Source organism: Agelaius phoeniceus, chromosome Z (assembly GCF_051311805.1).
Source record: "Agelaius phoeniceus isolate bAgePho1 chromosome Z, bAgePho1.hap1, whole genome shotgun sequence".
Taxonomy (NCBI): domain Eukaryota; kingdom Metazoa; phylum Chordata; class Aves; order Passeriformes; family Icteridae; genus Agelaius; species Agelaius phoeniceus.
Genome location: NC_135303.1, coordinates 13,131,229 through 13,146,779, shown reverse-complemented (window position 1 = coordinate 13,146,779; position 15,551 = coordinate 13,131,229). Strand labels below are relative to the sequence as shown.

The 15,551-nt window shown below is 41.2% G+C and overlaps 1 protein-coding gene across 1 annotated transcript; it reads right to left on the bottom strand.

Annotated features, from left to right (window-relative positions):
• Positions 1-1,646: 1,646 nt before the first annotated feature.
• LOC129133679 (serine/threonine-protein kinase RIO2-like) lies at positions 1,647-15,276 on the bottom strand. The gene is made up of 10 exons (XM_077171586.1): positions 15,157-15,276; positions 11,271-11,409; positions 10,477-10,593; positions 9,475-9,650; positions 7,846-7,934; positions 6,527-6,718; positions 6,048-6,140; positions 4,557-5,087; positions 3,557-3,653; positions 1,647-1,960 (listed from the first exon to the last, which is right to left on the bottom strand). Exons 1-10 carry the CDS (start codon positions 15,274-15,276, stop codon positions 1,799-1,801), a joined length of 1,716 nt encoding a protein of 571 aa, XP_077027701.1. The 3' UTR covers positions 1,647-1,798.
• Between the last annotated feature and the right edge of the window lie 275 nt (positions 15,277-15,551).

Here is a 15,551-nt window from a genome sequence, read left to right as displayed (position 1 = left end):
GCAGAGTGGTAGAGTGGAGGAAGCTGGGGGCCGCAGGTGAGAATATCCAGTGCCAGTGAGTGCCAGTAAAAATGAGAATTTGGAATTTTCACATTTAACACCCTAAACTGCCAGTTACATCACTTCCTGTTACTTGTAGAACAGCAGCAGTGTCTGCTGTGGGAATCCATAAAAACCAGAGGGTTTTGGGAAGGTGGTACAAAAGATAGGCCTCAGATGCAGCAGGAATTGTGAAGTGCTAAAACAGCAGAAAAAAGATATCTAAGCGGTAGAGAAGACGTGAGAAATAGAACAATAGAGCTGTGTAGTTTGCCTTTCTAAGTTGCAACAAGTTTATTTAGTATATATCTAGAAGGTTATGCTTATGAATAGAGCTTTATTCGTTGTCTCTTATAAACGAGCCGTTGTGTTTGAGAATAGGCCACTATTGTTTTAACCAAAGCTACGTGTGCTTAAGGTGATTGGATAGAACTACTGTCAGTATGCTTTTGCTCTATGTAATTGGCTGAGACACATTTATGGTATGTTGTAACATTAAGTTTCTTTGCCCTGCTGCCTGACCAGCGAGCTGTTAGCATCTCTTCATTGCCATAACCCTGTAATGAGACTGATGCTGAAAATAAATAGCTCAGGACGCTGATCCCAGTGGCCCCGTCCCATTTGTGTCTGTATATAAACTGCCGGCGTCATCTGCTTATGGTGACTAGAAAGATAAATGTACTGGTGTTTGTGAAGGGCTCCTGGCGCTAAGAATGAGCACTGTGTCTGTAGGGATGGTATTCTAGGGTTTGTTAATGTTTTGGGGTTTCTTGCCTACTGAGTACTGTCCAGGTCATGTGAAGACACTGAATATTAAAAAAACAAAACAAACCAACAAACCATCAACCAAACAACTCCAAAACTAATCAGAATGGATACACAAATGAGACTAAATTCCTGTTGGTCAGCTCTGCCAGTACTGATGATTAAAACAGAAATATTAATGGAATCGTGTTGAGATAGCACTCTGGGCAAATGGCAGTGACATATGAGGGATAAACACTCTGCCAAGCAAAATATTGAAAAAATTCTAAATGACTGCTGAATACTGCTTTTAGAGATCTCTGTCAGTTGTATTTCATTATTATTTTAAGATTAACTTTTTGCATCTACTGTAAGCTACTTTTATCTTCAGAATAAAGTAGTTGGATGGCAGTAGGGTTTTTTGTGCTTTAGTATTGTTTTGTAGAACAGCACTTCAAAATGTGCTTGTGCCAATAAATATTTTAATGATTTCTACTATTTATGTTTCTAAGCTCCAGCAGACAAGACACATCGTGCACTAAATGATTATTTCAGCCAATGAAATCAGGTTTTGTTACATCCAACTAAGTCCCCAAGTTTTGGAAGAAAAGTTAAAAGAAAGTAACGTCACCTCTCGCTAACTTAGCAGAAACTATTTCCATTTTACATTTATGGAAATAATTGTGCATCTACAATTGAAGAAAAAGGCTTTTTGTGCCTCTGCACAACAAAGACACCACAACTCAGTTATGACAAAACACTGCTGGAAATTCCTGTCATAATCTTAATCAATACTACTGATAGAATGTAAATTACAGTCAACAGTTTTGACTAGAAACACAAAACACAACCTCCCAGTCAAATTTACAGGAATGAGAATAAGATTTATTAACTGACAGTAAAACATCTAGTTTGCATAGAAGAGATTGCTCCTTTACATAAAAGGATTATTGGTAAATTAGCATGATCCTTTTAGCTGTATACATTCCTCATGTTCCACAGGAGCTTTAATGAATTATCCCCAGAAATTGGCTGCATCCAAGCTTGACTTAATGTTGTGCATATTTTCTCGACGTTGCTTGGTGTAAATATTTGCCTCCCCTTTTTGCAGCCGTTGCTTCAGAGCAGATTTCTGCTTCTTGGTCAGCTGACGCTTTATCTTCTGTTTCACCAGCTCCTACAAACAAACACGCATTTGTCATCGAAACTTCTTTAAATCATTTAGCAGTACGACATGACATGACATGATGTCGGAATTTTTTCAGAATTTTTTTTTCAGCATGAACATTCATGACTCATGACGTTCACCTTGACTCTAGAAATGAACAGAGTTCTATCCTTGTAAGAAAATCATAAAACAATTCAACTGACTGAAAAAGGAGATTTTCTGCTATGGACAAGGTCTGCACGGAGTGCTGTGTGTGTGCTCTGATAATCTTCATTACAATAAATAGAATTTTAAATATTTTTATAATTTTGAAGTTAATCTTCAAATGTGTTCCCCACTGAGATGCTAAAGGACCCACACCTCTCAGTGCAGAACACAGGCCTTACACAAAAATGTGGAAGCTGATTATACCGCAGAATATTCCACGCCCAGCAGTAATTGTTAGGCTTCTGCTTGTTTCTTTAGCACCCTGGTTATTCTGAAGTTTAGATTACAAAAATATGACTGATTCTAACAGAAAACAACAACTCTGCAACACAAATGTGGCTAAGAGAGAAGGGGAATTAGTGATTTATAATTCCTCCTCCAGGTTTTCCCATTCCAACAAGCTGGAGTAGTTCTATGAAATCTCATCTGTTACTTGCACTGTGGCTCATTCTGAACTCTGCTCTCCATTGTGATGGCAGTATCTGCCCACAACAAAAACAAAGCCATGATTTTGCAGATTGTGGCATGGTCCCAGCTCAAGTTGCCACACTGATGCCAAGTGCACACTTGTGTATTTTTTCTTGGACAAAAAAGAGAAATCAAATTGTTTTCATCTATTTAATCATGGTGGAGTTGAATCTTGCTAGACACCTGCTAGAATAAATTCTGCAAGGCAGATACCATTACGACATGTAATCTAATGTAAGTTCACCAAATTCTATTGCTGAACTGCAGCATTTGGTGTAGAAAGACCCATCAGTCTTTCCACCATCACATCCTATATGTGTTCCTAAATTCCTGATACCAAGTAGACATATCACCTGCTGCCTGCTCTGGGGTTGAAGAAAAGCACATTAAATTCTGCTGAAAATGTCCTGATTTATGTAATTCAGAAGGTCAAATTCAAATTGCCAAAGAGATCTCTGTTGAAGGTGAGTTCCCAGAAATCTTCCAGAAAAGAATGTGAGAAATCTCTAAGAAGAGAGGTGAGAAAGGCAAAATTAAATCTTGACTCAAGTATCCACATTCAAAATAAAAATATTAATTGTGGCTAGCAACAGAAATGGATGAACTGATGCTGTTAGTGCATTACCAGATATTAATATGAATTAGTTATTGGGTAAATGAGAGTTGTTAGTGTTGATATGGAGCTTCAGTGAGAGACCAAAAAGCAAAATATGAAGGAGAGTGCTGGAAATCACTCCCTGTAAGCAGTTACAGCAGTATCAGTCCTAATTTAATGTGGGAATGGAGATACACACTGGAGAGGTAGATGGTAACTGTTTTTAAAGATGATTCATGCCAGAGAAGAATTTCAGAAACAGGGGCTAACAGTTATGTGCAATTTAGGATGGTCTGAGGGTAAAGTAGATGAAAACATAACAAAATAATATTTACTGGAGGAATGGTTGAACAGCTCCCAACACTTCTGACTGATGTGATGCTCTTAGTCCTTGTCCTGGGCCCAGCAATGGGAACAATACACTCTTCATTACTGAAACACAAAAATCAATGTATTATCCCATGAGCAAGATAAACACACCTTTGCTTTTATGAGCACCCTCTTTGAGTTTTCACTTTCTGGGCTACAACTTGAAAACTTGCAACAAAACATGCAAGTTTTAAACACTACATGTTTAAACAACCAGCTTAAACATTAACACTGGTTGTTCAAGACAGGCATTTTGTGAAAGAAGAATTTGTTGCACAACAGCCGTGTAAGTATCGAGCACAAGAAGAGAAACCTCAGGGCACTAAAACACTTCAGATCCTGCACGTTTTGACAGTATTTAACTGAAAAGCAAAAACAAATGAGGAGGAGTATGATCTCTGCATCCACATACATGGTGGGCTGGCAACCTCAAGAAATATAACTTCACACACAAGGGGTTAGTGCAAAGGCAGGCAGGAATTTCTAAGTATGTCAGGAAAGGAATTAAAAGCTGGAACAACATACAGTACAATATATTTGAATTAAACACTCCAAGCAGGCTTGTTCTTGATAACTTCAGCTGAGTGAGTAGCAGAACATTTGCCTTTGACACAAAGTATTTGAATTTTAAACTTCCTCAGGGAAGTTATTTAGAAGCAGGATTTTAACATCAAGAACTCCTTCATTGTCAATATTAGCTGAAATGAAGAAAAAGGGGAAAAAATCCACCACAGAAAATAGGTTGGTCTTTGAAGTTCAAAACCTGTTTTCTCATTAGATAAATACAACAGAGGTGGACAACCACACCACCAACAGGAGGGTATATTTTCAAAATAAATTTAATTTTTAGTCTTCAGTTTAAACAAGGGCAGCTGAAGAGCAGTCCTTCTAGAGCTACTTGACACATATCCATTTTTGGGGCCAAGGAAAGGGCCAGACTTCTAGACAGTAAATGTGAATCTTTACCTGTAATGACTGAATTCCTCATTTAAAGCTGAATTGACCAGCTCAGGGCACTCCTCTTCATTCTCCTTAGCCTCACGGCACCCTCCTTGACCTGCCTGATCTTCCAGTTCAGCAGCATTTTCAGTTAGTCTTTTGCCCTTAAAAGAAGTAACTGCAGAACTCTCTGCATCTTCACTGGACTTCCAAGGCACAGCTGGTCCTTCATCTTCTTCCAAGGCTGAACTCAACTCTGCCATATTTAGTCTTTGTGTATTTTCCCTGCTTTTAGCTGTATCAGCCTCCTCCTCACTGCTGCTTGCAGCGCTGTCAGAGGCTCTGCTTTCAGAGAAATCACCCGCTTCACATGTGAAGTCTTCACTGTTCTGTTCATTTCTGCTGAAGAAGTTGAGCTCTTTCTCAGCATCCTCTGGAAGTTCTAACACCTCTGTATTGTCATCCTCATCAGAACCTGTAGGGTAAAGCAGTTCACCATCTTCCTGCATCTCCTTTGCATAGCCACTGGCAGCAATCTCTTTATCAAGAGAACATTCTCTCCCGTGGAAAAAAAATGTTTTCTTTTAATATGCTAAATTTAATAAGCCAAGTTACCAATATACTACATTTTGGGTTTAAAATGCTAACCAAGCTAGACTAAAATTACCCACTATTAACAAAAAAGATACACTGTTGAATCACACAAAATACATGATGGTGCTGAGCTTTAGGTGAAATACTAACTTAGAATGTAATCCAAGAGAAGAAAACTCCTCCAGAAGATAATAGCATCTCCATAACCTGCATTTATAGTGGTTTGGTTTTTTTTTTTTCAGGAAATTGTTCTACTTTAGCAGGAATAACTTTTTGGCTTAAGTTCAAATCATGCTTAAGCAAACAGAATACTAAAGGGTCTGACATACAAAGGCTGATTAAAGTGTGGAACTCCTTGGGTAAAGTGCTCAGAATGAAATAAACTCGTTTTCATTGTAACAGTTTAGGTCTCTTTACACAGTTTCAGTGTAAGTTTTGGTCTTAAAATGAGTGAAAAGTAATTTTACTTTTCAGAAGGATCAAAAGACTCTAGAAGTTTAAATGTAATAATCCTAAGGAGGCAGCCACTCTATTTACAAGCGTTTAAAATAATTTTGAAACAGAAACCCAGATTAATCTTCAATATATTAGATTATTTAACTGTTAATTAAAATCAAACAGGCTGATTCTGCATCACTGTTAAAATTTCCTGGACATTCACCATTTGGATCAAGCTTTCAGGTTGACCTCTCTTTCTTGGTTGCAGGAAGACAAGGCAGCACAGGATTTTAAAGCACACTTGGAAACCACTCACAGTAACTTTGAGAAAAACACAATAGTAATGAGAAAAATGTAACTTAAAATTATATAGTCTGGCCTATTTTTTTTATTTCTCCCACAGGCATCTCTCACAGGAATTCACTTTTCTCAGAATACCAACACTAGTGCCATAAGTAGAACTCAAATTCATCTGGTCATTTCTACCTGATGTCTTTGAAGGTTGGGAAGAGCTCACTCTCATAGTTGAAGCGTTTCTTGAAGAACTCCTTAATACAGTTAACATCTCTGTTAAAATACCTGTAAAAAATACAGAATTGTACAAACAAAAAATCAGTGAAGTCTGTTGCAATAAGAAGCATTTACCCTACATGGTTTTATTTGAAAATTATTTCCATTAGTAATCTCAAGTCAAAAGGCTAGGAAGAGAAACTGGATACAGTTCATTTCTGTATCCAGAGTGTCACTTAACCAAACACTATTATCTCTGAGAAGCAATTAATCACATATTTATTCTGCAGAGACATTTCTACTCATTCTTTGTTTGGAACATTACTTGTGCTGCATCACAGCACTCACAGAAAAAGATTCAGGAGAAGACTTATGGAAACAAGTCATGGTTGACTGTTTGCTTTCATCAGCATTTGTCAGATTCACCTGGAAAACACCTTTGGATCTAAACTTACCATTCAGCATTTGCATGTGATGTTGACATCATCTGAGGGAAATCAATCAAAGTGGCATGGTTGTTATTATCCAAGATGAGATTAAACTCATTGAAATCCCCATGGATCAGACCATGATTGGCAAGTTTTACAATCAGGTCCATTAATTCACTGTAGACGGCAGCTGGATCTTCAATTTGGCGCACCTGGCACCTGGAAAGTTAAGTAAAATTAAATAATCTCAACCTTGAAAGACTTCATTTAAAAATACAGATAAAGTATATGAAATACATTTGACAGAATGCCAGAGTAATTCAAATTAAAAGGGCCCTCAAGTCTCTGGTCCAGCATTCTCCTGAAAGAGAGAGACCAGACCAGACTGCTCAGGTCTCTGTCTAGTTGGGATAGAAAACTTCTGGGAATGGAGATAGACAGTGAAACCTTCCCAAGCAACTTGTGCCACTGCCTCTCTAAGAGGAGAAAATACCTCCTTATATCCAGGCTAAACCTCACCTGAACTCACTCACTGTCTCCCACTGAGCACTGCTGTCATAATGCATTATGTAAATAATGGACCAGCAAACTTTTATGTTTTTCCTGTTTTAGGTAATCTTATCATGTCAGTAGGAGCTAAATCTTTTTACGCTGAAATTCAAATGGCTCGTGGCATTTTCTTATACAAAATCAGATTTTCTAGATTATGTTAGGAAAAGAACAAAAATTAAATTTCCACTGCAGACTGCCACAAGGAACTTTAAGTGTTCTGTTTACACAATGGATGTGGAATTATTTAACAAATGAGGGTGGGAAGTCTTTTCCACATTATTTTTCAACTGCTTTACTTTGGAATTATTTCCCTTTTGATTAAACTTAAGATCTTGAATCCTATACAACACAATGGACTGGTTTGTTCTGTAACTAGAAACTTTAAATCTCTGGATTAGACCTGGGTTATTGTATGAAAGAGACAGGTTTTGGTTTTGAATGCTTTTGCATTCAAATCCAAACCAACCCTTAACCTAAAAACCTCAATAATATTTAATATTTCTAGAGGTTGAAAAGCTCAAGCAAAATAATCCTTCTCAAAGATGCAAAACCAGATTATACATGGTAGTCTGTTATAAACAGTGCAGAACTGAGTTACAAACTCACCTGTATTAACAGAGCAAGGATCACAAAGTGGAGCTCAGAACATGAGGGATATTAATACTCTATATACAAAGTAACGTATAGAATGTGCAATTTCTCTGTAGAAAACAAGAAAAAACCCTAACCCTGTTACTTTTTCTAAGGTTGCCAGGGTCTCTGTAACACAGAGAATTCAAGCTTTCACTACTTACAAAGGATATCCATCAACAAGTTCCATAACAACTGCATGCCTGTTGTAGTCTATGGGCTTTGGAACAGGAAATTCTCTGTCATGCAAAGCCTGGAAAGAGACAACACAGTGAAAAATTAAAATTAAATTGTTAGGGAAACATTACACATATTGACAAACCCACACCTAAGGTAAGCTGTACATATCACTGTGATAGCAGTATATATTGCCCAAATCACGTGCCTAGGAAGGAAAACAGCCTCACAGCCATTGGACTTCCCACTGCAAAGACAATAAAATTCAGAAGTTTAGACACTGAGTGCACTGCCTACAGTTTAATTATCATGCATCTAGAAGAAAATCACAACAAACTGGAGAAATGACACAACCTCACCTGGTACATTAGCCTGTGGAATCAGTAATAGAAATAGGAAATGGGGTTCTTGGCATTAGAAAAGAATTCCGCACTAAGCTGCTGCCAATACACTGCTGCCTGATTAGCCAATCTATACTCAGTTGCTGTAAACACAAGCATGTGTTTGTTTGTGTATGTGAACACAAGTTCATTCCTAAACAGTAATAATCGGCTTTATACCACACTAAGATTAACCAAAGATAAGTCATAATATTTTCAAGCTCTCCTGTTTGCATTTTCTAGCACAAATTTAGTCATTCATTGGATCCACTCAACTTTTTTACAGGTTCATTCTGTTTTTACTCATTCTGTTACCAGTGAACTTTTCTAGAGAGTCCTGAGTTAAAGCAACATAAATGCAGTTTTTGTTACTTAAGTATTTCTTCTTTTCAGCACTCAATTAAACCTCCCCCAGTCCTCTGGTCAGGGAACCTGACCCCACAATAACATTCCTACAAGTTCTGACCACATAAGGTTTTACCAGCCGGACCACCTGGACAGAGCATCTAAATGATGGTGTTAGTTCTTTCTCTCTCTGTGGAGGCCACTGAGACAATTAATCACGGTTCTTTATTTACAAGAACAAGAAAATAATTTCATGTAAGTATTACTCTTGAATAACACAAAAGGAGAAACGAAAATTAGGTTTTTATGAGTAATTAGTTTTCGGCTATCATCTTTCATCACTATACAATACCTGTGGTTTTTTGAAGCAGGTAAAAAAACACAGAAATCAGGATTAGCAGTAAAATTAAATCTTTTCTCACAGCACAGAACTAAGTGTGCCTTTTTAGATCAAAACACTAGTTTTGATCTGAAAGATTTCCCTCAACAGCACAGCAACACGTGAAAGCTTGGTAAAATAAAAAACAGGTTAATTTTAAGAAACGACAACTGCTTCCTAGTTTATGCAATAAATTTTGAAGGAAAAACTGCAGAACTGGTGATATATAGATTATCTATCCATAAATAACATCATTAATTTGAAATTCTCTCATGATACCTGAATTTGTTCCATGTGATTTCAATGGCAAAGCTTAATTTTGGCACTGGGAAGTGTACAAACCATGTTGCATTGAAACTTTCTGAAATGTATACTTTAGGTCCATTAGGGGAGAGATAAAAATGAAGCATAAATCCTGCCAGTACTGTGAACACAAAGTGACCAAAAGACAGCCTGAGAAGCATCTTGTAGCCTGTCCTACCATTGCTGGCTCTGTGTGAGTGGCCACTTACCTTCATGTAGGCAAACTCCTTCATTGCTGCTATCCGGGACAAGTACAGCCAGGACATTTTGTGCCTGTGCTTGTGGTAGTCACGTTTGTTTTTCAGGTTGCGAAAGGAGGTTCTCCCCAGAGGGTGCAATTTCAGTGCAAACTGTTGCTCCTCTTCATTGGCAACAATATAAATATCTAGAAAATATGTCACAGCACAGATCTAAGAAATTACTCATATCTAACAAGCCAGATGAAAAAGTGCAGTGAAAGATTGTTACCTCACTCCTCACCCTTTCTGACCCACAAGTTTTAGCAAAGGCAGCTAATTACACAATGTGTATCAAAAGTTTGAACACGAAGAAATTACTGTTAAAAGAGTTCATGGTACTCCAGTAGAAGAAATGCTGATGGGATCTGAAGTATCTTTCAGTGCTCTGGTGCTTTTAACTACATCCTGGAAGAGCTTTTCCTTCCTGAGCAACGGACAGACAACCCAAGGGACCAGACTCCTAATTTAGTGTTAACAAATACCCTAAACTTCATTTCTAGTATTTGTCCCAAATAATCCCCTTCTCCAATTACAAAAGTCGCATTCTGTGTCAAACTACATGAACATGCAGGAACCAAGATAGTGTTCCAATAGTTTTGAGCCTATTTTACTTTACTACCTTATCTTTAAGTGGGATGAAAAAGCTGAAATTATCTTTTTGTTAAATGGTTTGAAACTTTTCACAAAGCACAACACAAGCAGCACCTGCCTGCAAAGTACCTTTTTAAATAATGAACTAAGAAATGAACAAATTGGGCAAAATGCAATTACACTGCTGTAAAAAAATATTCAAATGCAGCCAGAAGCCTCACAGAGCACCTGAACAAGCTCTGTTCAAATACATCTCGGTGTTTGACAGATTAACTGATCTGCCTATCCAGAGGAAAACTCCCTTACTTTCTAGCAAAATATTTGCAGTATTACAGATATGTTTGCTTTAAAAAATTAAAAAAAAATGTTATTTGACTTTACCTGATTCTTTGCCAACACCCATCTGGTTCCCCACAGAACTGATGACTTGTCGGGAAGAGAGAGTTTTCAGAGCCAGGTAATCATATCCTGCATTAGTTAACCGATAACCCTGGACAGCTGGGTAAAAATAAAACACATTTCACTCCTTGTTATGCAGACATACTATTTAAAATAAATCTCAATTTAGTCTTGTTTCTTGCAGTACACAGCACCCAAGTAATATTTCACCCCTTGGCTCTTACCAGCCCCATTTGACTGAATGGTGAAAACGTTTAAATTGGATTGGAGCAACCCTCAATCCTCGGAAGAACTGGGAGGGAGAACACAGACATCCCCACTGTGTTTGCAGGGCCACATCCAACTAAAAGGCTGAAGGGAATAGGGAAAGGCCTGCACCACCTTATCAGATGTTAGATAACAAATACTGCTTTAGCAGCTATTCCTGAGGCAGTGAAATGTCCAAGGATTGTGTAGTCTGTTCCAGAACTGTGAGGATATCACTCACTTGGATTGACTCCTACACACACTTGAACACTGCTTCAAGTGATGATTCTTTTTACCTTATTCTGAGCAAAAAAGAAAGTTAACTCTTCATCTTTTTTCTGTCTCTTACTTCTAAAGATACAAGCAGACACAGCATCTGGTGCTGCACAAACCCACACTTCCAGGCTGAGTGCAAGAGAAGGCAAAGCAAACACTCTGGGCACTCCTACATCCCAACCTGCTGGGCAGGTGCCACTGTGAGGCACTGGGGACAAGATAAGAAGGGGAGTCCAACAAAAATTCAAACTTACTTTTAGTTCGTTCGTAAGCCAGAAGTTTGTGCTTCGCCAGCTCTCTAAAAATTTTATTACAGCCACCATGTTTAAGGCTGGCAAGGGAAGCAATTAAGCTAGCAGGAACTATTTCATGGTTCTTCATGCCCATTTCCACCTAAAAGAGTAATTAAAAAGAGATCTCTCCGCACTGTGTTGAAGTACAATGAAATACAGATCCTGCTCAAGAGTAAAATCTCTTTTCAAATAGGCAATTTTTAAAGACTACAGATTTTAAGACTTAACTTTCTATGTTTTAAGCCTTAACAAACCTTTCCACTTGCTTCACTGCTCCTTGGCAGCTGTCCTAGGGTGACGTTATGATGCTTGTATCCCCATTCATGTGTTCTGTTAATGTTGGATATTATGTTCTGTACCTTTAAGACTGGCTCTGAAGAGGGAAAGTTTTGTTTTGGTTTTCTTATCGGCCTGGCAGGACACAGAGACTGCAGCTTTTGCTTTTTCTGCTTTTGCTTTTTGCTTTGCTCTCTCTCGCTCTTGCTTGCTTCGCTTCTGCTTGCTTTTGCTCATTAGCTAGTTTAGCTAAACTGTCCAATTTCTTCCTGGACTGTTTCTCCTTTCCTTTTCCGACCATTTCAAACCTGGTCCAGACTGGGACCTGGGAAACACCGAGAGTTTGCACCTTGTGGCCTGCAGCAGCTGCCCCAACGCCGGAGGGACTGAGAACAGAGTGACCACCGCCAAGAGAGACTTTCTGAATTTGTCATCTCTTTTCAGAGTGTTGCCATCCGGTATTGTTCATTTTGTGTGCTGGGGGGTGCTGTGTCTATTAAATAAACAGGTTCTTTCCACTCCTCTCCGAGGAATCCTTTCTGAACCGGCTGGGGGGAGGGGACATGTGGGTTTGCTTACTGGAGGGGCCCTAATTTGGAAATTCTCCACCAAATTTGCCCTAAACCAGGACACTCAACAACAGGACCTGAGCCAAAGCTGCCCTCTGGATGCCCTTCCCAACCCAATGGTCTATGTATCTGCCTCAAGTATTACTATCAAAAGGATTGTTGCATCCATTCACCGGTGAAACATGTCTTCACCTTTCTGCATGAGGAAAATGGACAAGGCCATACCTGGCCTTGCTTCCTCCTTGAGCCCTGGGCAGGCTCAGGGAGAAAGCCGAGAGGAGAATGAAACCAGCTGTCCCCCCAGCAGAAGCTCTGGCACATTGCTCGTCCAGCACTATCAGAGCCGGGCTACTCTCACAGCGCACTCGGAAGCCTCGTGGCCAGCAAAGGTGGAGGCACCGCAGGATTTCCCAGTTCCCGGCCATGGCTCTGCAGGGCTTGGCTGGGACAGCTTCCCCCAGCTGATGTGCAGCTCTGGATGAAGGGGAAAGCATTGGGGTACCTGGTGATGTACCTTCCTTAATCACCAGAGGTACCCTTTTGGAATAATGCTGAGGTGCATTGCTTAGCTTATCCTTTCCTGACTCTTTCTTGCACTTTTGCATTACAAAAATGCAAAAGTGCAAAATTACACCGTTCCTTCAGCTGGTGTCTGTGTCTGCATCTCTGACCCTCTCCACCATCAAAACAAACACACAGCCAATTTAGCATGAGACCTGCCTCTCTGCCAGCCCATCTCTTGGCAAACACCCCTGGTGGCCATCTCCACCAATGAAATTCCCACTTTGCAACTTCCTTTTCTGCAGGCAGGTGACAAAAGGAGCCACTGCCAGCTCTGGACACCTCCAGAAACCAGCTGCTTTCAGCAGTCACAACCCTGAAATATCAACCTCCTACCTTAACCTGCCACAGGGAGCTCCCACCAAGAGGCGTTTGTCCAAGGATACCCACAGAAGAGCTTGAGGAGGGAGCAGTTTGAAACACAACTGCTTCAGAGTTTAAAGCTGCCTTTATCACATGAGCACACACCAACCTGTCCCAAAGGGAAAGCAGGCAGGAAAGAGAAGCTCCTCTCCCACAAAAGCAAACTCTGTGCTTCCTTCTGTTCCAGCTGGAGAGTGGAGGCCATGGGCTACACCTCACTTTGGGAAGGAGCCCGGGGAAATGGCCTGATCTGGGAGGGCAGCAAAAGAAATTCCCCAAGAAGTAGGAAAATATTCTCTGGAATGTTGTGGTTTGTGTTTGGTTTCATCCGTTCTCCCCTCATTAGTTGGATAAGTTGGTCTGGCTCGACCACCAGTTTATGTCAATCACTGTTTTCCCCTCCTTGTTATCCCATATTTGTCTCTGTATCCCCTCCCCAAGTCTTGTGCCAGTCACCGGCACCCCGCCTCCAGTTCTAGAACTTTCCAGGTTGGGTGTCGAGTGATTGGCTGAAAGGCTTGAGCCCCCCCCTCAGCCTGCCCTCATTGGTCCGCACCACCCATCAGTTTTACTGTATCAATTTCTTCGTGTTATGATTGGTTGTTTCTTGTACCCACCCCTTCCCTTTAAAACCCGGTCCCCAAAGGGGTTCGGGGCTCTCTCCTCCTGCTCTCCTCTTTCCTAGCAGAGCTGCGGCTCTCCTCTTTCCCCGCCACCCACCCTTCTTCTCCGACCCTGGAATAAACCAAGTTCACCCCACCTAAGCAGAGTGGAGAGTCGTCTCTTCCTTCAACCCTGCAGCGCGGCTGCATTTATATCTTGGCTTCTCCACCCGACCCACGGTAGGCACCGGCCTCCGGCTTAGTGCTGGGGGAGTGCCTGGACGACTGAGGCTGTGGCTAGACTTGCTTATCCTCAGCCGGGCTCCTCTCAAAGACAGCCACAGCAGCACTGGAAGGAATAGATGATGACAACATTTCTACAGAAAAGCAAAAAAAAAGAATAATTGAAGCATTTCAAGAAGTGCCCAGACTGAAATTTGTTTGCCGATATGATGACCCCAAAGTCTCTGTGGTGTGTCAGGGAGCTCAGGAATAAACCTGCAAGGCTTGGATAAACATCACTGGTGTCCATCCCCCAGAGCACAAGCAGCTCCCCAACAAGACTTCAAGACTAAGGGACAAAGCTTCCCCCTTCAGCTCTCCACAGCAGCTCTAGGGAGTCTCTCTCCACTGCAAGATCTCCTTTGTCAGTCTGCAGTGACAATAGTTGGCTGCAGGAGGCATTTGCATTGGAGCTCTCCCCAGATGGGGGAAAGAAAAAGAGGTGATTCCTGAGGAAAAAAAAAAGGCAATGCTGTTTGGGAAGACACCAGCGTGGGTTCACTACAACTCTAGGCCAGAAATCCCTGGAAGAAAGCAACATCCATCCATGGGGCAGCACTTTGGCTTTGATATCAATGCTGACAAAATTGCTGCCCCTTCCTGCTAATGTAGCTGACTCCAAATCACGAGAAATGTGCCACCTCTGCGAAAGACAGGCAGACATGCTGAGATAACACCAGCTAGTGTGCTGAAAAGGAGTCCAAATGAATGTTTTCTAACCCCCCCTTTTCATCCTTTCTGCAGCCAAGCCAGAGCAATGTCCTTCCTCTCTGTCCCCGATGGTTACCCAGGCACGGGATGCAGCGTGGGGACAGAGCCTGTCACTGCTCCCAGTGCCCTGCCCTGCCCATCCCTGCTTGCCTTGCCCTTCCCTGTCCTGCTGGAACTTTCTGTGCCGTGCCATGCTGTGCTGAGCCCAGCCAGCGGTCACGCATTTTGGGAATGTCCCTCCCCTGTGCCACCCGCCGGTGTAATGAACATACCACTTTCAAACTTTGACTAGTTAGAGAGTCTTTGTCCGTGATTTTCAGTTTTACCAATTGAGGGAGCTTTTGTTTTCCCTGACAGAAGTACAGTTGCTGCCAAGGGAAACATACCTAAAGACCAATAGTGACCCAGCCTTCCCTTTGCTTCCCTTTTCCTTCCCTCACTGCTACACAGCGCTCTCATACCAGGACCTCAGTGCTGCCTCACCTGAGGATTCAGAGCTGCCTCCAGACCCTTCCAGGCTAAGTGCAGGTGCTCAGGACTCTGAGGTTTTCCTAGCTTCTTGGGAGGAGGTGTTTGCTTCCTCTGGACTTCTTGGGGTTTCATCGGAGAAGCCAGGCACAGGCAAATTTCATCTCCACTGTGAGCTCTTCATTCTGCTGATTCCCATGAAGCTTAAATGCAGCCTGAGCTCATCATTCCTACTGGTTCCCATAGACCATCACAATCCTTCCATGGTCTCTCCAGAGAGGAGCAGCTGCACATCTTCAGAGTAGCAGTTGCCAGCCCGCAGCCCATCAGGGAGGGAAAGAGCTTCTACCCTTGCTTTCCAAGCAGGTCCTGGTTAATGACCCTTTAAAGTGTTTTCCTGCAGTGCTCTA